Source organism: Aythya fuligula, chromosome 1 (genome assembly GCF_009819795.1).
Source record: "Aythya fuligula isolate bAytFul2 chromosome 1, bAytFul2.pri, whole genome shotgun sequence".
Classification (NCBI taxonomy): Eukaryota; Metazoa; Chordata; class Aves; order Anseriformes; family Anatidae; genus Aythya; species Aythya fuligula.
The window spans coordinates 36,958,487-36,985,431 of NC_045559.1; the positions used below are offsets into that span (position 1 = coordinate 36,958,487).

Below are 26,945 nucleotides of genomic sequence, written 5' to 3' on the forward strand. Positions count from 1 at the left end.
TCCACACGTAAATAATGACAGCCAAGGCTTTGTAATGCACTGCTTGAAAGGCAATTTTTAAACTATAAAGTGGCTAATTTAGCTGCGAATCTGACTGGCTTACATATTTCAGCAACTTTTCACCATTGTACTACACTGCTATGCTTAACATAATTACTATAAATTGTACAATTTCAATTTCCCACTTATATTAAATGCAAGTGATCACCACAGACTCTTTGGTACACACAGCACGCTTCTCAGCGCCCAAGGTACTACAGAAATAAATCTAGGGAAGAATTATATTTCACTGCCCCAAATATAAGCTACCATTCTCTCTCAGCCTGATACTTCTCGTAGGGGGGTCTATAAAAACTGCTACCACCTCAGATTTTTAGTATGGTTTTTGGCTTACCTTGCTGTTTTGGGAGGGGAAAGTGATAAAAGATTTAGAGAACATATAAAAAAAAAAAAAAAGAAAAAAAAAGACTCAGTGCAAACCTTAGTAGCTTGTATGGTAGAGAAGATACCTTTTCTCTTCAGAACTGCTTAACCACTTTTACCTCAATATTTATTGCTTAAATATATATACAAACATTATCTCCAACTACATATCAATAATCACAGTTAAAAAGAGACCAAACCATCAATAGATCATCTCAAAGGTAAAAATAGAGGTTTACACATGAAGGAAAATAGGTTCACCATTCACCATAAACATTTTAACTATAAAAAACACTTGTAACTGAAATGCATGGAACAGAAAACAGATTTTTTTTGGTTCTTAACCAGACAGACTAGATCTGAATTCAATCATGTCTCATGCAGGATGAGACAACCGCCTAGTACAGCATCCTTCTTGAAAATTGCATCATCAAAACCAGTAATACTTCTTGTCCACGGTTGCTTATTAATAGATACAAGTATGGAGCTTCACCTAAGGTTTGTAACATGGTATTTCATTACTGAAAGTCTACTGAGCTCCAAAATAAAGGCTCACAAAACTGAGGTACTGATAAGAGTAATACACATCAAGGGAAGTAATCTCATAGCGTTTCAAGTTTCCTGTATGAAGAATTACTGTGTATTTTTGCTATGTATTTTTCCCTAAGCATGGCAGTTGATACAATGGCACTATGGAAAAAGAATTAATGCACAACAACCTCAGCAGACACAGCGGCCCTTGTACCCGAAGGGGCAACACAGCACGGAAGGGATACATGGGCCGATGGTGGCAGAAGGAAAGCAGGGTAATTTATTCAATGGCAAACGGTGAGGGAAAAAAAAAAAAGGGCAGATTTTGGTATGTCTGCAGACTGGCTGACTTTAAACAGAAGGGGTTGCATGCAGTGGGGAAATGGAGAGAAGGGGAGGGGTGCTTCCTAAGGGCGGCACTGACAGGCGCTGAAACAGGAGCTCTGCTGAGGGAAAAGGAGACCAAGACAAGGTATTTCTGCTTTGAAATTCACCCAGCAAACTTGGAGACTTTACTTTCTGAGATTTTTTTAAATGAGGAATTGAGTGTGTGGAGCAATCCAAGGAGACACAACTCTGCCTTTTGCTTTGAAAGGTTAAGATGAAGCACAGGAAGAGGGGAGCGTAATTGTTGTAAAACACAATATTGCCTGAACGTCTTCCTGCTGGGAAGAGTTGCTTTTGGAGAACCTCCAGCTGCCCAGATGAGACATTTCAGTTTACATCCTTATCTGAAAGAGCAAGAAATGAAGTTGCAAGCTTACTTTGTCAAGACAGGCATGAAAAATGGCATGTGCAATAAATGAAAGCAAAGATTTCTGCTTTGTGACATACAATTAATTGCATGTATAACATTTATTAAAAACACAAGGCACTAATCAAGTGTCTTACTTATTTCTTTCCTATTTCTTTTCACTGTGGCAGGTCTTGAAAGATAGTAAAGAATTGATTTGGGGCAGCTGCACTAAGGTAGAGGATTAGTGTACAAGAAAAGACATTAGCAGAGGCAGGCTGGGGGAAAGTACTGAGGGAAAGCAATAAAGCATGGAGCAAACCCTAGGACTAAGAGGCAAGGGGCTCTCCCATCTGACACAGGCTACAAGCAAGAAAATTTTCTCCACGCCAATAATATGAAAGTCCACCAGTGTCCTCTGATATCCCAGTTACATTGAGCAGTCTGTGGCTGGTGCCTGAGATGCAAAAGCAAAGGCCCAGGAACACCCAGGAGTTCCCCAGAAGAACAAAGGTTGCACTCAAAATGGTGAACACTCAGGAGGCTGCCAATTAGGACAGCAACCCAAATCTGTCATGAATTAAGCTTACGTTATATACACACATCTCAAGGTTATTTGGGGTGTATATTGGCAGTTAATAGTAAGAAAAGCATAAGACAAACTTCTCTAATGCAAAATAAAAAAAATAGCATCACACCAGTTCCTACTGGAAGAAGCAGAAGGACTGAGGAGTCTCAAAGGAAGTTAAGATCATTTCAAAGGGAAAAACCACCAGCCTGAGTTCTGCTGGATGATGGAAGTGTGAAAGAATTAAGATGGCTATGATGTATAAGAATATTGATTATTCTAGGGGAAACTGTATCTAAGTGGAGCAACAACTCTCATCAGCAAGAGAGTAAATTAGTGTCCAAATCTGTCTTATAAAGACATCAGAACACAAAAAGGTTCCACTACACAAACCAGGAAAAGAAAAAATGCTTATATCCAGCTTGATAAATGTATAATAAAGCTACCAAAATAGAAACATTCTTAACATATGAGGAAAAAGAGACATTACCCAGCACAGATTTGAAAGAGAAGCAAATCTACAGAGGAAGGGATGCTTAATAAATATTTGATTTCGTATGTTTTCAATGTGTCCCTATACAGCAATCTAAAGAACAGGAAAATGCATTATACAAGTTTGATTACAATATTTTTTCTCTTTTCCCATGACTGACCTCATTGTATTAGCATCCTACTCTTTCATGCTTCTCCAAAATAAAATACCAATTGATTTTGAGCTCTATTGATTAATACTCACGGATTTCTGATTTTTCGAGCTAGGCTGATACAGTTTCCTTTACATATGGATGTGTTTACAGCTGCACAGGAATGCCCATTAACTGTTTCACAGCACCTAAGCTAAAAACCAGAAGCTTCTGATTTGCACGCACGTAATGCTACTACAATGTTGGAAGTTTACACAGGCACACACATGTAAAGCCCAAACCCCCAAATAAAACCTTTTTACACAGAGAAGGGGAAAAAAATCAAATAAATCAGATATATCTAAGTTATTTTAAACCCTAAAATACTTTCATTTCTGAAGACTGAAGGTGTCTTATCCAGCCAGGTTTTCACACAGCTGCTTTAACAATCAGCCAGGACTCCCAGGAAGATTCAAGGAGTATTTTAAAGTTGTGAGTGCTAAAACTGGAGACCACAAAGATTTACAGTAACAGAAAACATACGCTACTCTACCAGGGAAATTAACTTCACAAGTGTGACCTGCTGGTGCAGCCCTGAAAAAAAAAAAAGCCACACACTGCTATCTGTACCTCATCTCATACAACATTTTTGGCTTTAGGATCTAAAGCATGCATAGAAATAGCTTGTGAAAGGCATTCAGTAACAGAAAGTCACCCTGTATATAGGTCCTGAATATCACTGCCAGTTGTTTGTAATAAGACAGAGCATGCACTAACCCATTAGAGACTCCTCTGAGAGGTCTGCAGAAATACAGAACAATTACATCCCACAATAACTTTAGCACTTAAGAAAAAAAAAATCCTTCTTTAGCAATTAAAACAAACTGAGGAAAAAAAAAGAGAGAAAACATGAACCTATTCGGCTAACAGGAGCACAGCATGGGACGTGTAAGGATTTTAGCTGCAAGAGCCCCCAACCCTCTCCGTATCCCGAGTTCTTTGTTATCTGACAGTAAATTGTAAGGCTGGTCATATTGAAAAGTAAAAACATCGGGCTGTGCTTCGGGAAGGCTGCTCCAGGGATGCCAAATGAATAACAAGGAAAACACGTTACCTTTTGCAAGTCTCCTCAGAATTTGACAGCGGCATTTGAAAGAGACAGCTATCATTCTTGCTCGCTGCCTTCCCTGGCAAGGCGCACGCGGGGCTCTGCTCTGCCGAATGCAGCAGCAGCAGCAGCATACGAATTCCTTGCGCACATGCCAGGAGAAAGGTAGCCCCAGCGGGGAGTGACAAAGCTTAATTCCTCCTGGCTGATGCAGAGATCAGCTCCGTGTCAGCCGGCGCGGCTGTGCCACTCGCTGCGACCGCTGCCACCACCTGCGTGGCGAGCTCGGCGGCTCACAAAGCAGGATTTCTTTAAAAGCCACAAGGCAGCCCGCCACACAAAACGGCGGGGGCCCTTGAGCAATCCCTCGCATCCCCTTGCCATGGACAGAGCCATGGTTTCTGTGCCACAGGAAGGGCCCCACATTTCAGCAGAGGTGGCGGTTTTTGCCTGTTTCCTCCTATCTTTCATTTCCCTCACCATTGCCTTGGAATAAATAGGGCACAAGCCCTAGAAATCCTAGTTCTGGGGGAGAAGGAGCCTACTGAACATGAAAACGTTCTAATCAAAGCACAATGAAGCTTTAATCTCACAGATACATAGGGGAGAGGAAAAGAAAAATCCTGATTTTATCAGCAGAAAAGCTTTTTGACAATCACAGACAAGTATATTAGAGCAGTTGAAGCAAAGACCACAGGGGGAGGGAGAGAGCAGAGGGAAAGTGATAGATCCGCGTGTGGGGGCAGGACCGCCAAGCATTTGATCACATCAAAATAAATAAAATGATGCTACATGGAAAGCACACCGTGAATCAGGTCTTCCCTGCTTGCTAGAGAAGAGACCGGCTTTTAGTGCATCTTAAAATTTACTTCATAATTAATTGCGCCAAACATGGCACCATTTGTAACATGTCGAAGGATTTCTTCAGCCCACCAGAAGTTTTACACTCTGATGTCTATCCAGACAGCAAATTAACCCGCCTTTAACAATTCATTCAGGAAATAATGAAGTGGAACGCACTGCTTAAGCGAGAGCTCCATCCCATCCTTACGCAGCCAAAAATTGCCTCCCAGACAAAACTCCTCATCGATACTAAAACCAAGCAAACAAACAAAAATAAACTGTATAAAGTCATCAAGTCCGATTTATGCACAAAACCCACGTGCCGTATCAGATAACCTCCTTTAAAACAACAGACAATTATTTCTTTGTCAAGACTTCTGCTTCACGTGGGTGATATACCTAACACCGTGTTAGGTATATTATTATATATAATATTATATATATTCTCTGTCCCATTCACTTGCCTCCATTCCAAAATTGGTTAGCTTATCTTCTGACATCTTTTATCTACCACCTTGTTTAATATTACCATCCGGTGTTAGGGTGAACATTTTCTACCATCAGCTGCTGAAAGCCAGAAGCTAGGGACTGCCTTGTACATGGAGCAGCTTCTTTCTCCCTGCCTGGGCTGTGCTGCATCAGCAGCTCTGCTCTTAACATTCTCCAATGAACTATTACAGTAATTGTTTTCCTTATTTTTGTTTTATTGGTTACAGCAGCCGCCGTATTTCAAAGGCAAAGGTGAAACACTCAATCAGCACAATTGCAATTGCCCAGACAGGCCCAGTGAAAATTGATTTTATTTCATTGTCATTAAAACCAGATAGAGGTAATCAAGTTATCAGTTCTCCAACCTTGTTATCACTTCTGCTGGTGCCCATTGTGGCAAACAGCTTCCACAGATGTTTTACAGGTGCACCTGCAGCTGGCTCTGTAACCACAGCCCCTCTGGGAAGGGATGAATTAGGGTAGAAGGTGGAGGATCATGCCAGTTTAATTGTGAGGTTCAGGAAGAACATAGGAGACCTTAGACTGTCCCATAGGAAGGGGGAAAGGAGTTGCATATTCTTGTCCTTCCCATAAAGATGAAGCTGCGAAAAGAGGTCACTGTCTACCAATGCACTTTTGGAGAGAAATTTTGTAATGATCCCTTCTTGTCACCTCCTGCTCAGGTAACAGGACTTGAAATGAATGATACCAATATCACCCAGTTTCCTTTCTTCTCCTGTGCTAAAACTGATAGAACAAGGCTATGACTTCAGCATGCGGCCCCTCTCACATCTCGTTCAGAAACTGCTCTGAACCTGTTGCTCCCTTTCCCTGGACCAGATTCTCTATCACTCTCTTTTCACCTGCCAGGTGCCTGTCCTTGATCCCGTAAATGTTGTCACACACAGATCAACCTGTTTAAACGACTCCCTTTATCTCTACAGTAAGCAGAAGACACCACAAGATACTTGAGCTGCCCTGATGTTTGTTCTTTGACTTTTCCCAGTCAGCACAGCCAAGGAAGACTGCGTGAAGTGCGGCATCAGCACTGCCTACATCAGGCAGGCAGATCTCCACTCCCACCTCTTTGGAGTAACCTTGCAGTCACCTGGAGCCTGGGGAGCCTGGGGTGCTCCTCCTGCCCTTTGGAAGGTGTTTGTAGTGAGTAGCTCTCGGCTTGAACATCCACTTTTGTCTTTTTTTGTCCTTCAGAGCATGATTTTGACATCCTCAAGGATTCCTGCTGTGCAGAGAGTGGCAAGAGGTTGTATCTATGCCTTGAGAAGGAAATTGCTCACTGCCTGCCTTTGTGACTTGGTGCCATGACCTACACTGGTTCAGCCCGCTTTTGCCTCAGAGGAGGCAAAACCAGGCGCATTCATAGAGCTGGGAGGTTGTGACAGAGGAAAAAAATCAAGCCTTTGTGTGAAGACATGCTGAGCCCCAATCCTATCATGTAAAATTGTATAAAACTATAAAAACAACACAGAAATTGTGACACATGGCAAAAACACCTGCAGACCTGGTCAAGTAAGGCTTCACTAACAGAGAAAAGATGTGGTCCTTGATCCAAAAAGCTTATTATACCATTTACTACTACTTCTGGATTACTGATGCATGTTAAATGGCCTCTGAAGCACCGCAATAGCCATTTGCAACCAAGTCAATATGATTATTTTTGCTTATGCTTCTTTAGACAATTTTTCTGTCCTTACCAAAAGAGGTCATGTGCAGACATGAGTTTCTCAAGATTTCATAAGACAAAGATTTTGTATTGCAAGTACAACACTGACTGTAATGATATATTGTATTTGCTGCAGTTTTTGTCCTATTTTCTTTAGTTCAAGAAAAGCAATACAGTTATTGGGAAAAAAAATATTTACTCATGATGCACGTGGTTTTACCACCTTCTTGCAGGATGGGATCATCAGGATTGCCAGAAGTGTTCTTTCCCAAAGTCCTGATTCTGAAATTACTTTAAGTGCATCTCAGGTATTCTTAATTGTACATATTTTTTTTAACACATCGTGGATTTTGTTGAACTTTCCAATGTCAGCCATCACTTTCTGAGATATCTGCATTCAGTTCTGCAGATGGCCTCTGGTCCGGAGGTGGAAAAACAAGGAAGGAAGTTAAAAAAAAAAAAAAACAACAAAAAACAACAAAACACATAGGGGGGTGAAGAGTAGGTAATGGAACATAAGGAGATCCAAAACCTTTGGACATAGTGAAAATATACATTCCATACAGCAGGGGTTAAATAAAGACTTTACTAATTATATTTCTTCCTTATTTATTAAAGAGCTATACAATTTACTAATATTTTTCTCAGGGCTTACCTGCAAAAACATCTTTTTTCTCTTCACTCCGTTTGGACAGCAGCATGAATTTTTATCACTTTTATTGCTGCACTCATTCTTTTCTTTAGCAGACTGTAAGGTTATTTATAAACTCTTAGATATATATTATACACAAATGTTTTCTCAACTGAATTTATATTCCCAAGTACTCAGCAGAAGGTCAATAGATGAAAGAAGCTTATTTCTGTGTGATAAGGCAGGCACTATAATGTCTGTGTTCTATTTAACAACATTTTCTGGGTAAGGTATGCCAGTTGCATCCCTCCCTGTCCTTTTACTTTACAGGGAATTTGTCCCTGTGAGCTTTCGTAATTGTTTTGGTGTGTTGCATGCTCATATTTTTCTTCATGGGTTAAGCTTGTACGCCACCCCTCTGAAGCACAATGCTGATGGAGTACCACACATGGTCAAAGCCACGTACACTGAAAACCCACGCCTTTAAGAAAGCCACTGCAGGGCGTTCAATGAAGACAAGGATGTACTCAAACTACAGCCTCAATAGAACATTAGGACAACCACAAAGACGTACAGATATCAAATGTTTTATGTGTCAGGAAGGAACAATGATATCTAGCAGATCCATCTGGATAAGGAAGTTGAAATGAAATATTTTGAACTGTGAATTCATGAAGGTTTTGTACAATGAAATATCTTGTTCCATCATTTTAAAAGATTCCACTGGCATCTATCACATTATTCAAATTAAAAGTCAGATTTTTATGCAAAAAGAGAATTAATTTAGTTCTGAAAATAACAAATGACCAGATGGATGCTTCTGTTTTGAAAACTCAAATGTTTCCACTAGTGTATTTTATAGATTCTTATATCAATCATGAGCTAGCAACAAAATAAAGAATCTCAAAACAAAATTTGAACATTTTTCATCCCACAGATGAGAGATGTATTCCCATGCAGCAGCAGACTCAGTCAATCAAGCATTTTGCAATGGATGCTGTTTTATTACAAAGACTCCTCTTCTTCGCCACAGAGTGAGGGAATAAGAAGTACAGAACAATAAAGCATCCTGTGGTTCGCCAATGCTCAGATTATCAACAGACAACTTGTCGGCTTCACATAATTTGGAGGGTATTTCAAATTTACATATTTATTAAATCAACTACAGCAGTTATCTTCTATCTGTATTAACCGCCTTTGCAACACTGTTGGACAATTTCCCCCAAAACACTGCAGCAGAAGGTCTCACAGATCATTAAAAGCAGTGAGAGGTGTGCAGGCTTCAGAGGATCATTGCTGGAGAACATTTCTTGCAAAAGGTGCAGCGTGTTGGAAAGTCTGGAGATAAGTGTGCTGAAAGTGGTAACAAATGATGCAAAAAGATCTATTAAAGATCTGAGTTAAGGCCAAAAGTGCTCTAGCACTGTATAAATATGGTAGTTTGGTTGCCTGTGAACAGATTCATTAATAATAATAATAATAATAATAATAATAATAATAATAATAATAATAATAATAATAATAATAATAATCAGGGGGTTCTGGATAGAAAAGTCTTAGTTCATCTGCTCCAGGCAATGTTAACCTTTTTGGATCAGCAGGTATTAAACATCTGGTGGTAAAATCAGCAAAGATTTCTGTGATGGTTTTCTACTGAACTGTTTTATCATACAGTTAAATAATAATGATTTAATTGATTTCCTAAGAAAAATCTGATTTAATGACATTTTATAAAATGCATAATTTAGTATAAAGGAAACAGAACATGTATGTTTTCTATAAGAAAATAACTCTCCAGTACACACTACCCTCTAGCGTAGCATAAGGAACAGCATTCCCTACGTTATCCTTCACAGTAATCCCATGCCAGAGCTTCACAAAAATGCTTTATTTTACCAGTCCATGTGAATCTCAGGCAAAAATTAAAGCTGTCCTTCTCAGTGAAGCTATGTTAATACAACAAGGTTGAGAGATGTCTTGGAATGGAGACTTTGTCCTCAAAAGACCTTTGAGATACATAGCACAATTCTGACTCTTCATTCCTAGCTTCCTTTCTGCTGCAGGCAAAATAGGCTGTTCAGCTTTTCTCAGGTTCTCCTAGCTGAAAATCGTTGTTTAAAAATAATTAGGGACTTTAGAGAATCATAAAATATGAAGATACTGCGTGTACTAGAAAAATGAGAAACTTTTAATAGCACAAGTACGTCGCAGTCTCTCAAAGGTAATTTCCAGCATACCCACAAACTAGTTGAGATTTAATTCAGAAAGAAGTCTTTTCAATAACCCATAGCTTGTGAGCCGTTTCAGATATAGCTCCCTTTCTAGTATGTCCACACGTCAATATACTCTTTCTCTGAATTGTTTTATGATGAGGTTAAAGAGTGCTTTCTTTGGAAGTATTACAAAAAATCTGTCCTTGTACCTTCTGAACTGATAATTAGCGAAGAACCCATCATTTTGCAAAATATAATGAAATAAACCACCACCAAGAATGATCTGTGCACCCTCCGAGCAAAAGAATTATGGAAAGGAATAGGTGTCACAAGCTGCAGTGCCCTTTCCAGGATGCTTACAGATCTCAGGGAGAGGAACAGCAAATAACGGCCCTGTCCAATGAGCACAACCAACCCAGCATGGGCTCCTGCCAGCACCATGCATATAATTACAGTCTCCGGGATTTAATGTAATCTCAAACCTAAAGGATGACTCTCTTACAAGCAGTTTCCACATGCTGCAGTACATGGTTAAAGACTCTTGTAATTACAGTTTCTATAAGGCTTTGTACTTTGTAGAGGCTTTTTCAATTAGTCAAAAGGCTGACCTTCCTATTGCTACATCGTTTTTTAACAAAGCGCAGTTAAGCATTTCCTTAAAATTACCATATTAGAAGCAGTGACACGCTCTTACACTTAGTAGAAAACAGCTGTTTTTATTCTAATTTAAAAACAAAGAAAGATTGTGATTCCACTGAAAACACTTGAACAAAAGTGGAATAATTACACCCCTCTCTAGCTATACTGCTTTGTTTCCATATTTTTATCAACCTATTTAGCAGCTGTGAAATTGGAATATCACACTAGAAAATAAAACGTGTATTTGGACGGATGAGACCAGAATATAACACGAGGTCATTTAATCTACTGCAGGAGATTTTTAGGAATTAACTCAGAAAGTTATCATGGGCAAGCCTTTCTGTTCAAGATACCATCATAAAGGGTGACAATGAAAGATTGCAGCTCTGGAGATGCAGCACAGAGAAGAGATGGCACAAGCAGAATTTCCACTGACAATGTCCTGTGGCCTCCAAGTCACAGCAGCCTTTGCAGGATGGAGGGAAGAGCTGATTCACTGGTACGACTGCATTCTTACCTGTGTGCAAGCTGGAAGAAGACATGGTAGCAGCTGCTTTTCCAGCTGAGAGTGGGTTTGCATACTGAAATTAGGCCACATACCCGAGGTTTGCCTGCGGAGTGAGCAACAAAGAGCCAGCCAGCTGGCATTGACCACTGCACTTTCCCAAGCCACATCAAATGCCACCATATTTCATCTGAGCAGCAGTTTTGGTGTGCCTGAAAATCAAAGATAATGAAAAATATCGAAAAATTGATCCGATATAAAGGACAGGGGAAAAAAAAACAACGAGGGAAAGGAAGAAAAAAAAAAGTAAGAAAAAGGATTTCAGTTTGAAAAATTGGTGCTGACTCTTCTGATTAGAACATGCTTGTTGGATAGAGCTGTTAACTCCCTAGCACACCCACATTTCAGTCATTTTGCAGGACGTTTTCCTGCAAAGTGAGAAGAAAGCCCTTCTATGCCTCCCTGGTCCCTCTGCAGCAAGTAAACCCTCTGCTGTCCTCCCTCACTAATGCCCCTTTTTAGTGCCGTGCTGTGGCTGTTGGCATTTTGCAAGGTTGGTGCCACATTCAGTAATGCCAGTAACCTACAGACTGCTGTGGACTCTGTTTCTGTTGCATGGTGATCTGTGACTCAGTGGCCAAGTGATCTCCTCTGGCTTTGTATTCTGATGAAAAATTAGTTATGAAAACATGGCTTTAACAGGCCTTAAATGGGAAGCCTAAAATGCACACCAGGTCTTCTTTGGCATCTTCTGAAACCATGGACCTAATTGAGAAGGCTCATTCCTCACATTGCTATGCAAACTCATTTAGGTTTGGAGTCTCGGGAAGAGTGCCATATTGTTGTACATCAGCATAACACCGAATATGGCCAGCATCATTGACACTTTTGTACAGTCTTTCAATCCCAAGTCTTTGATTTAGGTGACTCCTGATTTTTAAAATGGAACTAATGTGTAATTAAGACATCTTGGATCACCAGCTGAACTATAACAATTTTAAAGGATTTTAAACCTCTGGCCTACAATCAGAAATCAAGAAATAACAACTGAGATCTACAGAGACTGGTGTTGTGTTTCACTGCAGACACCTACATCATGCCAGGGACTGCTGCACCACACAGCACAGCACACTTTGAATTCATTAGCCTAGCTCAAGGCTCAGAAATAAAGTGAGTTAGTCTAAACAAATTCTGTGTTGCTACGACCAGACTCTGTCTGGCAGCCAAATAAGAGCTGGCTTGGTTATCTCCCAATACTGCACACTGTAAAAGGACCAGTGTGTGTTACTAAACGCTTTTATCATCATTATTTAGTGAAAAGTCACACAGCTTAATCCGTACGTCTGCTGGGACCTGGCTCATCCAAACCAACTTAAGCATCCAAATACAAGGCCTAAGAACAAGGAACACAGACCCCAGCTGCAGTACCAGGGAGCCTATCCTGGAATCTGATGACTCCAAATGACTGAGCAGACTGTTAAAGCTAAGTAAATGAATGGCAACTGTGAGAGTGGCCTTAATGCAATCATTGCATATTTAACTGGGGGAAGACTGAGTACCTTTATCGACAAGATCACTACCTGCCTTACATAAGAAAGCCCATACTGGAAGCCAATATTCAACTCCAGCACCTACACTGGGATTTTATTTGGTTTGGATGTTCTGTCTGCATGCTTTTTAAGGGCGAAAAAACAGTCAGGGTACACAGGAGAGTACCAAGAGTGGTCTGAGCAATAAAAATTCCTTGTGTAGTGAAAGACTTAGCAAGCATAATATCTTATCCAAAGAGTTTAGACTATGACTTGATTACACAGCATGTAAGAGCTGTCACAGGAAGGACGTGTTGAGTGCTCAAGAGCTTCTCCATCAAATACAAGGGAGGGGAATAGAAGCGGCACTCAAAGCCAGTAAAATTCAAACTAATAACAACCTTCTCACGGGGAGGTTGACTAACAGATAAAACTATCAAAATGGTTCCCCTCGGAGGCGCTGCCTGACTGCCTGCCTTTCTGGAATACCCTTCTTAGCAAAACATCAGTTACTGGACTTGATGAAACAGGATCAAATGACAGGATGGATGCTGCATCCTCCGTACATGGGCAGTAATCAAACATCCTACATGCCTTTTCTTGCCTTAGAAAGTATATGAAGCAAAATATGATATTGGGATGGCCTTCTGCTGTCTGTATCTACTTTAAACCTCTTGCTTTAAACAAAAGACATGGACAACATTAAAAAATGGATTCAAGAGTCTTCTGGCTATTTTCATCCTTAAAATACTCATCATTTTTGCACAACTATGAAAACTATACAAATAAAATGTTATTAAAATATAAGTCATGGTTTATCAAATATATTATTATTATTCTTATACATATATATTTCCAATTTAAATTCCTAATACATTAGAAAAACTGTCCTATTATATCTGCATTCTCAAAACGCAGACATTTCAAGGGCAGACAAACTGTTTTGTGTATCCACCCCCAGCCCCACATATCCAGTCCCTTTTGCTGTGAATCAAGAGGTGGAATCCACAGCAACAAAGGCCAAAAATGTATGCGCAGAGTAGCACAAAGCATGTTATTTATGTCAGGAAAAGAGAACATCTATAACGTGCATGACTGAAAATAAATTATCATCATGTTTTGCTATCAGGAAACAGTTAGCAAAACAAATGAAGGAAAGGTTCCTAGACAAGGGGTTGAAGTATTTGTAACGTAAGTCTCAAAAGTGAAAGGTTGATAACCTCAAGCTTGCTTTAGTGCCATTCCTCCATGGATCATCAGTGCTTTAGTGGTGCCCCACTGCAATTTATCACATTTTTAATAGCTCCTTCTAAAATACTCTTCAAAAAGTTTGAAGCCTGGCCAGATAACATTAACACTTAAAAGTCTGTATAGACTCTTACCAGCTTTTGTCATGTGTGATATTATATACAATAAGGATCATCAGCAGACTGGGGGCAGCTAAATACATATGCAAAACAATGTGTTTGAAAAGATAACATTACAAAACTAAAATGTGCTGTTCACCAAAAAATATAAACAAACCTTCTGTCACTTTAAAAGACAAAAAACAAAAAACAAAAAACAAAAAAAAACAGCACCGAGTGTCTTCCTATAAAGAACATATCCTTCCTGGATTACTGCAAGCTTATCACTCGTAAACTATCAATTAGTAGTAACAAATCCTTGTTACTTGCACATATGTTTTCAAAGCGCAAACAAAGCCCGCTGGAATTTGTGACAAACTGAGGAAGGCCACGGCCTGCACCAGCTCGGAGGCACCTTGAGCCATGGGCCTGTGATGGGGAGGCCTCCCCACACGCTGCCCCTCTGCCACCACAGCGCTGCTCTGAAGGCCGCAGCTCCCATCCCTCTGGTCAAACACACAGCATTCTTCACTTTGAGGATATTTCTGTACATCTCTGTGAAAATTTCATAGTAACTGATTCTATTCTCCCCTTATTTTCCACACTGCTCTGAAATAAGTTTGGCCTTTCAAAATTTTCCTTAAAATTCGTCGCCTCCCTCCATAGAGCTGGGAATAGAAGAGCAGGGCTCTTCTCCTAATTATCAATTGGATACGGATATGCAGCACACACAAATTTTAATCTTTTCTCATAGCCCAGGCCTGAAATCCATCTTCTGCTTTTTACTGGACCCTTTCTGTTTGCTCATGTATTTCAAGAAGGGAAACAGCCGTGATTTACTTTAACGGCCTCAGGGCAGTCCAAAAGGCCTGCAAGTAGGGGCAGTTACTTCTCTGTGCCTGTGACATGCCATTTCTTGGTATAGCATCAGTAAGTCCTTTGCAAGTGTCACTGCTATTACTATAGAGCAAGTTTAACTGCTGTTTGCCCACACTTGCCAGTCCCTCTATGCAACACTGCTTTCCCAGCTTACTATTCACATTATATCATCATATTTTGGATTGTTTCCCCATAGATGCATTAACTTGCCAAGTCATACGATATTCTTCTGCATACTATATATTTCTGGCTGTTTTAAAGACTGAACACACCTCCACTCTATGTAAATCTCCTTATCTAATTTCTTCTGTTAATATTATTAGCAGTGAGGTTGTTAAATCACTACTGCATTTATTACCCTTGAGCTGATGCCTGAGGGTGTTCTCAACCAACTCATTTTGAGGTATTCTCCTTTGTTATATTGTGAGTGTTTTAAATTCACCAAATACCAAGAAAGACCCACAACCATACCAAAGTATTGCATCAACTACTAGTATTTCTTCTATTAACTCAGTATTATTTTCCAAACTGTGGCAGAATTTATTATTTACAAATCTATACTGCTTATTAACTATGGCTTCCTTATCTTCAAAACCTGAAATTCCTTCCCTTCTTTATTACTTATTCAGTAGTTACTTCATTACTGAATTTTTATAGAAAACAGCACTAAATTAAAGACAAGACAGCAGCCAAATGGATTTCTCTCTTTTTTTCTCCCCTCTTCTTAAGTGAACGTGCTGACATATTGCATGGCACGAATTTAGCTTTCCGTTCAAATTTAAGGTCAAACCCTATTTGCACCTACAGACACCAGAGAACAGCATGGTCACAAAGACAGAAAGTTGGCAATACTGTAAGCTTGAATTTCTTTGTATTTGTTCACGTGTCATGGCCTTTATGAAAACCAGCTTGCAGAGAAATTGCTGTAAAGTATTTGCCTTTTTTTTTTTTTTTTTTTCCCAATGTACATTTAAGTCTGCATCACACCAGCTGCTGCACTTCAGCAAGGAAATAAACTTGGTGCCACAAAGGGAAGGCTGTGTACGGATTCTCTCTGTGAACTTAGTTGGAAAGAGCTACATAAAGTTAATTGATCAAAAGGGAGTCACAAAAGGATGAAATATTTTGCAGAGGCATATGCTAATGGTACTGCACCAACGTCCAAGACCTGCCGCCTTACAGGAAGGCTCCATAAAACTGTTGAGGTGATGGAAACGCTCCCGAGCCGCTGCTTGGAATTCAGAAACGGGATGGCAACGGTGCCATTTATTTATTTATTTTCAAAATAAGGCCAGGAGAGAGGGGCCTCAGCATTTTTAACAGGAAATTAGAAAGCTAGCCGATATAAATTCACCACCTATCATAGCTTTAACAGCCCAAGCTCCCTCCCCGCCTCTCCCCAGTCCAGACCTCTCAGCTGCATCTGAATGCTCAGAGTGCTTCTAATGGATAAAAATGGAAACAAATGTATGCAACAAATCACAGAGTGTGCCTCTGCCAGCTCCCCCCTTCTGATTCATCGTACCCAGATCTCCATACTGCTGCTACACATTAAAATCAATGTTCTGCCTCTTCATTATTGTCATTATTTCTCTTTCACTTCAGAAGTTTCCTCTCCTTGAGACTGCTGCCTGACCAGCTTGTCAGGACATATTTAAATCAATATTTTGTGCGTATGCGCGTGTGTGCCGTGCATCTGGATGCCATCTCATTACCATCTGAATCCCTATTATTTCTGTTGGGGCACAAAAACACAGGGGTACAAATCATGTCAAATGACAGAAGATTACAGCCATCTATCTCTATCATTTAAAAATCTGAAGGAACTGCAGATTTCGCCATCAGCTCATTTCACACCTGATAAGAAGACCTAAATAAAGATTGAATGCAGCACTTTCCACGATGCATGAAAACGCAATGCAGCTCAAGCAGAAGGCATTAAAGATTCATCCTATCCTTGGCCAGAATCGAGACTCAAGCTGCTCGTGTCAACATCGCCTACTGCACCTGCGGCTCGCCTCCCAGGTCAAGGAGGAAAACCCCTAAAGGCACGGGCTTTTAATAGGTAATTCAGACATTTAGAGGTGGTTGAGTGGCAGAGTTGCTCTTTGGGAGGGAGAAGACCCACTGACAGCAAATGCGACCAAGGCAGCCCACGCTCACCGAGCGGCCGCTGTCACTGGCCCAGCATCGTGACATTCATCAAGTTCAGACACACAATACTAACATAGTTCAAAGAAATACCATGTAAAAACATTTAAATAGCCTCTCTCTCCTTGCTTTCATTTGGATATGAAGAGCCTCCACTGAAAGGAAACACCTTCCTGAAGTTATGTCCTAATGCAGATCCTAACCCACTGCACGCACGTCCATAGCAAGATGCTACAGCCTTGAATTTCTTTTAATTAGAAACACAGCACTCTGCTGAAAGAGGTGTTTCATTTATGGCAATTTATGTCTCACAGAAATTAAACTGAGCCTACAGCTTAGTGACATCATTTTCACATGAGCCTTCAATGAAGATTCTAAATTTCCTCCAAAATAAGTGTAAAAAGTAAAAATAATATTAATCTATATATATGTACTTACCCACACATGGAGGCAGCACATTTTCCACAAGTGTGCTCACTTCAGGCTGTGCATTTTAAATGTGTGAATTTACAAAAAGCTGATGACCCAAAGACACTTTGCCACTTTTTGGGGGTCTCCAAGTGGCGCACATCTACAGCCTTTCGCCAGGCAAGCAGTGCTGCTCTTCCCACTGACTGCTCTCCCTGGCCTCTTCCCGCATCTCTTTTAAGGCGACAAATTTGGGATGTGCCTGCATGTGAGGTGCAGACTAATCTTTTCCTTGTCTTTTGCAGAAAGATGAGGCAGACATCAGAAGAACTGCTTGGAACGCTGAAATGTTGAATTTGCTACCACAAGATGCTACCACCAAAAGCTGAGAGGAGAACTAACCAACATTCATAAAGTTTGTAGTACTTTGTTTATATTCATTTCATCTGTTTTTTCTCGGTTCCTATCAGTTACTCTGATAAACACACTCTTAAACCTCAACTATAAAATACAATCCCCTGAAAATAAAGCATCTGGACCCTCTATTAACATTGAACATTTAATTACTTTTTGTTTGTTTGTTTTTAAAATAAAGCCTGGGAACAAACCTTACACTTACTGTACCCCTTTAAGATCTGAGCAGAGGTAAACTTAAGTTCCTTTTTCCACTTACTTTTATAGGAACCACCGGCCCTGCTCTTTACAACATCTGGAAGTCCGTATGAATAAACATATTCACTGACATTTTCCCTTAAAGGGCTGAGTTTACAAACTAAAGCTGTAATGTAATAGGCTTCAGCATAGAGATAGTCAGAAGCACAACAGATGTCTCACTCAGAACTTGTACTTAAGACCTGTGATATTCCCAAGTTATAATGACAAGAAAGACCTGGGGGGCATCTGGAGAGGTGCCTTTAAAACAGAGGGAACCCCTTCCCACAGAACTCCCAGACTACAGAGCAGAAAAGGATTCAAATGCTTTTAAAGTGATTCCACGTGCTTCTGTTCTGAGAAAGAGGAATTTAAGGCTGGGCAGCAGCCACTGGCACCCAGCAGGCTGCCCTAGGAAACCCATCCCCAACGAGCTACCTGAGCAGGACCTTGGCACCCCACTAAGACTGCCACGGTGCTCCACACTGCACCCTGACATCTCCAAAAGCCGCTCAGATGTATCCATCATCCCATCCATGACCTTGAAATCTCCTCAGCTGGATTCAGGACTCAAGGCCCCTGTTTTCAGTTGTAGCTCTGTTAGATGAAGAGGAGCTGGAAGAGGGGTAAGACCACACTGAAATGCCTGGAGCTCAACCCTGCAGAGAGCTGCAAACCAGAAGAACATCCAGTCACTCTGAGCAGAAATAGAGACAGAAGAGAAAAAGGTACAGATAATTTTAAAGACCAGATTCTTCCCAGCGCCGTTAATATTCAGTTTATTCCACATGAAACATTTGTTTCAAGGGACTGAATTGCTCAGAAGATTGACTTTGATTTTGGGAGGCTTTCATTCGTAAGCTGTCAGTTTGGATCCAGCTGAGGGAGGTACTGATGGATGGTTTCTAATATCTAGGAGTTGCTTAGTGGTGTATGACAAATGACACAGCAGGCGCACCAGTGAGTTACACAGTGAGTCAGCAGTCCTTTCCCAGAAGGTTCAATACTAATTAAGAGGCAACTCTACTTCTTTGTGTAAGGCCACTTGAAAACTTATGCCCAAGCACCAGAAACAAATCACAGCTGAACTAAACACCTTCAGCTTCAGCGTGGACATAAATAACAGCCGTACAGTTATAACATGGTGCATCCTTCAGTACACCTGTTACGTGTTTTTACTGGAGCAGTACATTTAGTAGAGTTATATGACGCCTCGCTAACAAAAAGCCACTTTTTGTTAGCTCAAAGATACTGTCAGTGTGGAAACGTTTGCCTTTCATTTAAAACAGCACTTTGGTGGACAGGCTCCTTCTCAAGTCCATCAATGAAACCTACTAAGTGCAGCTGGGCGCTATGTAGGACCAAGGATGAGTGCAGGGCTGTGTGGGTGTGTTTTGCATCGTCTCCTGTCCCCCCGGACCAGATCCTTCAGGCTGCCAGCAGGCCCCGTCTTTGGCCCTGGAAGCCAGCTCTGCCATTAGTGATGGATTTGAATGATGGTTTGTATCACATCCTTTCCTCTCCATTTACTGTCATGCTGAGACAGACAAGCTCATTTCTGTTACATTCAACAGAGAGAGACTGCCAAAACAGAAAAGGGATTTTTCTCTCCCTTCAGTTTCTGACTTGCACTGGTTGCATGGTGAGGGATGAACAAGAATGACAGATCCTCACAATTCATCCTCAGCCTCTCAGGGAGAGTGTTCACCTCTTTTTAGTCCACACCACCTCTGCCCCAGCCCCAGCCTTTCAGTGCTTAAAGCACTGCAAAATCCTGCCTTGGGGCCACCAGTTTCTGATCCTTGTTTTTTACTGAATGTAAAAGGACTCATGTGTAACTTGTGCTGTGCATTTACCAGCACAAAGAAAATTGCATTTCAGAGATGGGACAGATATCTAATTACAAGGAAATGAGTTACAGCAAAATGGCAGTAAGAAGTCGTGTAGTAAAAGACAGCCTCAATTAAAAGTTACAATAATAGTGCAAGGAAAGATACAATATGATGCACATTAATAGCCTGCTCAAAACTCAACCCAGCCGCATTAGACGCAGGAAGTCATTTTCTGGAAAAGCTAATGAATCATTTTGTTAACAAGAAAAGGTCTTGCTGTTGATCTATGTGATCTAACTATTAGAATTAAGCAGACAACCCATATTATATACACTCCACAAAAGCCTACAGTGTTTTATGTTTGCTCTGTTTTTTAAACTGCTTTGAAATACTATGAAAAGGTTAGGTTTTCATTTTGTTTTGATGTGATATTTTGTCTGCTTTTTTGTTTTAATTTTAACAGTGTTATTTTCCTTCCATTCTTAGAATCATTAAGGTTGGAAAAGACCTCCAAGATCAGCTGGTCAAACCGACCTCCTGCCTCCAATATTACCCAATACACCATGTCCCTGAGCACGATGTCCAACCTCTCCTTGAACACCCCCAGGGCACCTCCCTGGGCAATACATCCCTTGCATAATATTTAAAACATGTGTCTGACACAGGTGACAAAATGTACAACCAACTTCCTTCCTTCCTTCCTTCCTTCCTTCCTTCCTTCCTTCCTTCCTTCCTTCCTTCCTTCCTTCCTTTTTTCCTTTCTTTTCCTTCCTTCCTCCCCCCCTCAGTGCTTGTGAACCATGTGGTAAGTTAAGTCAGTAATGAACCAGCTTAAAAAAAAGAAAGAAGAGAGAAAAGAGAGGCAGCCACAAAACAAGCCTGATGAGAAGCTCAAACACTAAAAAAAACCGCCGTTGAGTGAAATTAAAAGTAGCTGTTGTAAATTTTTCTGTACCAAAAAAGTAAGTCTCCCACTACTTTTAAAACTTGGCCAAAGAGAAATATTTTTTCTAAAAATTATTAAGGAAAGCATACATTTTTCAGGCATTTATGCCATGTCTCTATTGGAGAGATCTAACAGTTCATCTCTCAGGAGAAAAAGCAAGTTCAGTGGATTGTTAAATTTGTCACCATATAAATCCTTTTCACAGCATTTTTTCCAACTTGGCTTTCAAGGTTAAGAGCTGTTTCCCATACTTCTCTGCTAGACTAGATTATTAAACAAGTGCCATAAAAGAAGGCAACAGTGAGCCTGCTGCAAATGCAAATGCCTGGCAATGCACATGCTTCCTTCACTCCATGCGGGGTGCAAGAGGCAAGCTCTCAGGAAAGTCAGCTCCATTTTACTTCATTCAACACAAAACATTTTGGAGGAGCATCTACTTATTTTAAGTCTAGTCAGGTTCTTAGAGTGGTCCTGTCTGAGTATCTTTTGGATGTTGCTTAAGCGAAGCTCTCCAGCTCCATAGTCAAGCCTCTCTCAGTTTCAGGTTGTTGAAGGAACACCAGAGGAAAACACATTTTCCTCTACAAACACATTGGCTTTCCAGTGAGCTCTCAGTGTTTCTGCAATGAGAGCTCACTGGAAAGCCAATACTGAAAACCCAAGATCAGTCCATATTTGAAAAATGAAACAGAGAAGTCTGGAAATGTTTCTAATCTCTGAGTGTGAACCAGCTTTTGAAACCACCTCAGTGTTGGCTCTGTCATCACCAACACAGACACCCTTCTCTTCCTGCAGACTCGTTCCACCTGCCCAGAATGATTTCTTACACTCACTTGACAGCCTGCGACAAGGTCATGCCTTAGCTCCCCTGACCCAGGACACTGTGTGTCCTGAGATAACACCACCGGATTCAAAGGGCTATGTTCAGTCAGAGCCAGAGCAGTGACTGGAAGAAAAACTGAGTGATGAACATATTGATGAACAATTACTTAAAGACAAACAGGAAAAATTTTGTGATAAAACAATGAAAACTGTTTTACTTATTCCAAATGAAGCATTTGTGGGTTCTTTTCTTATACAAGACAGTTTGTTCCCATCTATCACAGGAAAACAAAACAAAAGCCAAGAGAATAAGTGTAAAAAGTCACAAATGTGGAACAACTGCAACCTTTCAGCCCTAAAAAGAGGGTGGTTCTCCCTTGATTAGAAGGTGAAGAGGAAATAATCCCACCTGGTAGCTTACAACCAGATTTGTCCAGCAGATGGGGAACAATGATCTTCCTGTACTGTTCATGCCTTCACAGGCATGAGCAGACTACCAAATACAGCAGCAATAGCAAGGACATACTTCTGTCCTAAATACCATAACCCATTGTACTGCCTTACCTATCGCAGTACCCAGACAGGTCACTGGGAGTGGCAGAACCACAAGCATTCGGGACTTGTAAAACAGTTACTGATAATGGTCACCCAGTAAGATCACATATATTAGCAAGGAGAAGAAAATCGGTGTGAATGGTGATACCTAGGAGTTCGGCATCAGGGCTTGCTATGACAATGCTCTTTCAAAGACCAGGAACTGCACGAATTATTATTATTATTATTATTATTATTATTATTATTATTATTATTATTATTATTATTAGAAATCTTTGTGAGGTTTAAAAAAAATCTGTGAATAGAAATGAATAAGAAAGAAATCTGATTATTTTGCTTTATCCCTATGTGTACAAAATTACAGAAAAATACTGAAAAGTCTTCTTGCCTGCTGTATCTGCAACAAGGTGATAATTATCCAACCTCTGTCCCCCCTTTTTAAGAAAAGGGGGAGAAATGTGATAACAGTGATATATTTTTTCATCTTTTTCATCCATGACCATAAAACCGTATAATATATTTTAGGATCAGAAAATACATTTTTTCAGAATATGAAAACGATGAGACCGTGTATACAGGTAACAGAGCACGTCCATCAGGACTCACAGGTGAGTCCAAATGCTGCACGCTGCGGGATTCCCCCGTGCATCGCTGTGAAGCCCAAATCGGTGTTCGTCCACTCCCTCTACTGGCAAGAGCTGGTGCTTTCCTACTCAAAAAACTCACTAGCTATATAACTTTTAACCAAAAAAAAAAGACTCAGTCTTTTTAGGCCACTTCAAAGGACGAGGGGAAAAAAAAAAAAGACATAAAAGCTGTAATTTCAGTGAGGCATGCACACTCTAAAAGGCAACAAGGAACATGAACACCACCAGACAAAACCTTCCCACTAATTGTGAAAGGCTGCTCTGCACTGCGTGTCTGCCACCGAGGTACATTAGAAACTAAGAAGTTTCCTAACAAATTCCAGATAAGCCCAGAATATGTATCCGTTATTCATTTTAATTGTAGTTTGCACATTAATGTTCACAGAAGTGAAATTGAGCTCTATTTGCTTTTTTGCTCCATATGAACTTTCAGATTTCATTATTAAAGCCAGCCTTAAAATAAATAATGTAAGATTCATGAAATAGTACATTGAGTTTCATTTAAAATATTTATGGAGCTCTCTCAAAAGAAAATCATTACTTGCATTTTCCTCTGAAATTTGAGAGAGGAGAGTTACGCATGAGTGAGCTCGGAGCTGCTGCAGTGCTGGTAGCATCTGCCCGCCCTTCCTCACCCTGCCTGAATGAGGGGTGGAAGGGCCCAGCCTAGCTGGGAGATGTGACCAACCTGTCTCATTTCAGGCTATTATTGTCACAGAGACAGGCCCATTACTTACTCTGTCTTCATTGTTTAACAAAAAAATCCTTACAGCCTGCCTCTTAGTTCGAACCTTTCAGCTCTTCAAAAGACTGCAGTCTCTCTACGCTTCAAACAAGGTGAGAACAAGGTAGGCCAGAGAAGATGTTGGGACACATGTGGGAAGGTAATTCTGGGCAATGCCTTCTCACAGAGAAGTGTTCCCATAAGCACAACCATTAAGCCAGATTTCCAAAAACACTTCATCATGGAGGTCAAGACTTGAAACAGCTCACCAAATGAAGGCATTGCAAAGGACCTTAAATGGACCCACCTTTTGCTTCTTCCTAACTGGCTGCATGGGTTGGTTTCACTGTAGGATGGCCAACACCCACATCTGGAAATGCATAGGATAGCTGAGACCTGGTGACCCCAAATGCTTTGGCTATTTGGTGTCACCATGAACACCATGTCTAGAAGCAGACCCTATCAGGGGTACAAATCCCTACCAGACAGGCGTTGACCAGGGATCCTCACTACAACTACAGAGCTATGGGTGCACCCCAGTGCTGCAGGAGCAAACCCACAATAAACACTTCAAAAGTTAAGATGAAACCACAGAGCTCCTTTTCCCTTCTTCAGAGCAGCTCTGGACTTCTACGATACGCTAAGTGGCAGGCCTAGGTCTCTGTATCCTTCTGGTTCTTGAACACATAGTGATATATTTTATTTTTGGAGGGAGAATGGAAAATTTCTTTTTCAAATAAAAACTGACCCTTAATTATAGGAGCTGGACCCTTCCATAGAATTTTACAAGCCTTTGCATATTAGAAGATAATTGTGAAGTACCAACAGAGGGACACAGGAGTATGGTCATTAAGTTGATAAAGGAATAGAAACATTGTATGGCTATTTTCAGTAAGATGTTTTACAACTGTTTGCAGTGTTTCACAAAATATCTTCCTAAAGCATTTATTTTATATGCTGAAGCACATACGTGGTAGACACAACCACACAACCCTCCAGTGTGATGATAATCACACAACAAATAACCAGCTTTGCATTAGCTATAAGAGACATAATATAAATAAACACCCAAACATTCATCTGTATGCTTGGTGATCTGCTGACACAGATCTGCACACACAGTAAAAACTGTTTTCATCTGTGAATATTGCCAACTTACTCAAATTATGAGTCTGATGCTACAAACCCTATTTCAATAATCATAAATTGGCTGATACTCTTGCCCAACTAAAACTTTTGCAAATCATTCATAGTCTTATGCCAAATACAAAATTGTAATTAAAATCATTGTAGTTTCACCAAATATGGTACGTCTGGTCCCTTGATTTTGGTAAAATGGGAATCTGAGATTAGGCTTTAAATATATATATATATAAAGAGAGAAAGAGGGGAAAAAAAAAAAAAAGTATTTTTTTTTTCTTTATATTTCCACAGAAAAAATACACAACATTAGATCCCAACACAAAGAAGCAGAAAAGATGCACAAAAGCAGAGTAAAGAATCACTTCTTGTCCTTCCAAACAATTAGAGGGAAAAACAAAGTTGGTTGTTTCTTTTTTTTTTTTTTTTTTTTTTTTTATTGTTTATTAATTTATTTACAGAAATGCATACTTAATTTTTTATTGAAATGCTCTGAACTCTGAATGTTTCTTCAAGAAGGCATTTATATAAACAAAACAAAACAAAACAGAAAAGAAAAGAATGGGATTTTATAAATCTATTACCCCAGAAGGCATTAAGGCATTATATAGGAAATAAAAAGAGGAAGTGCTAGCATGCTGATTGTTCAGGCAAACATGGCACATCCTGATCAATAACAGTTTCCACTGGCACAGTCCTGCTTTATTGAGAGAAAGGGAATATTGGCTACAATACTGAGGACATTTTCATTTTTCATTTTTTTTTCAGAAAGTACAATGGGCTTTTTAATTTCTATACAGAGAGATGCTACAGGTGGGTAAGGAGATCTCTCACTTATCATAGCAAAAAGGTGGTACTCTTCCCAGAAAACTAATATTTCATTACAGCCTTATCAAAGGTGTAAAAACACAGAACATCTTAAAAGCAGGGTTTTGTTAATGTATTGCAAAGAAGCTTGTATAACAGGACAGAATTCCAAAGCTACACCACGGCAACACCAGCAAGCTTTGCAGTGGTGAAGATACAGAGGAGCAAAGCACATTTCTTAAATTCTGTAGGCAGAGGGCAGCATGCTCCAGTCATCAGCACTGTGTCGATGCTGTGTGCAGTTTTAATTAAAATCTCACTCTCACTAAGAGAACATCTTTGTGTAATGGTGACTTTTAAACCTGATGATACTTAGTCATTTAAAAAGGAAGCTGACTACTTCTATGTTTATGATTTCAAAAAAGTGTTCTATTACAGATGGCATCACTGTGTAGCATAAAAGAAATTAGGATGTGGTCCTAGTAAATGTTAATCTTCTCAAGTCAATAAAAACTCTGCACCAAAATGTCACAGCAGCTTTGCAGAAGGAACACATAGGAATGATGAAAACCAGAGTGTGGGGAAAACAGAACATGCATTATAAATGACAACTTGTCTCGTCTAGCTCAGTCATCTTTTAAATCCAAGAAATATATTGCCAAAATGATTCATATTTGTGGAACTGAAAAAGTCTGAAGAATTTAATCTTGAGCATCTTTTATTTAAATTGACTCTATACGGCTGTCTGCAAGAATTCGACATTTACACAGAATGATAATGCATATTAGGCAGTAATTACCATGGACTTTTCTTTAATTATAACTGATAATGCATATAAATCCTATGTTCCTAATTGAAGAACGTAATTAAGTCTGAATAGTTTGGGGGGAAAAAGAAGAGACACAAACATTGATTTTAAAATCAGGAGAATGGCGCCCCACACCAAAATTCCCTTCTCCTTTCTGCTTGTGTCAAAGAGTGAAAGACATTTATCCACTCTAATGGAAATGAAATTATTAACCCTGCTTTGCCCTTTGATTAACAATACGAAGTGATTTCTCACATAGCTTTATCCAGGATTTGAAAACTCCACCTGCTCACAAAGAACAGAAACCATTCTTATTTTGACATGTCAGCACAGTGAAACCTCCAAAGACTTTGTGAGCATCATCAAGTTAATGGAAGGCTATTAATGAATAGAGAAAGGCAAATGGAGGTAAGGAACAGGGAAAGGAGACTGAGGGTAGTGGTGAGATCATTTAAGACCCAAGAAGCCTCACAAATTTAATTTTAGTTCAAGGAGGTAACTCACTAACTAGAAACTATTCTAGGTTATGCTATTAGATGTCAATAATTTTAAAATACACAGAATGAAAGCTGTCACCTTTCACAGACACGCAAGGACTAGCCCTGAAAAGAACATCCCTGGACTACATGAGAGAGTCAAAGCCCAAGTGTAAATTTAAGAGAGTGACACAAAGTGTTGATTAAAAGCAAACCCTGCAAACACTTCAAGGC

The 26,945-nt window shown here is 40.0% G+C and overlaps 1 protein-coding gene across 12 annotated transcripts in view; it reads right to left on the reverse strand.

Annotated features, from left to right (window-relative positions):
* The window catches only part of GRIP1 (glutamate receptor interacting protein 1), a 316,928-nt gene that overhangs the window by 146,244 nt on the left and 143,739 nt on the right, over positions 1 to 26,945 (reverse strand). For 2 of the 12 annotated variants that reach the window (XM_032188754.1, XM_032188710.1), the window contains exon 1: positions 3,993 to 4,086. The exons of the other annotated variants lie outside the window; for them this stretch is intronic. In XM_032188754.1, coding sequence (XP_032044645.1) covers positions 3,993 to 4,047 — 55 coding nt within the window. In that variant the 5' untranslated portion in view covers positions 4,048 to 4,086. Of the gene's footprint in view, positions 1 to 3,992; positions 4,087 to 26,945 lie in introns of those variants that run through there. 12 annotated transcript variants of the gene reach the window in all.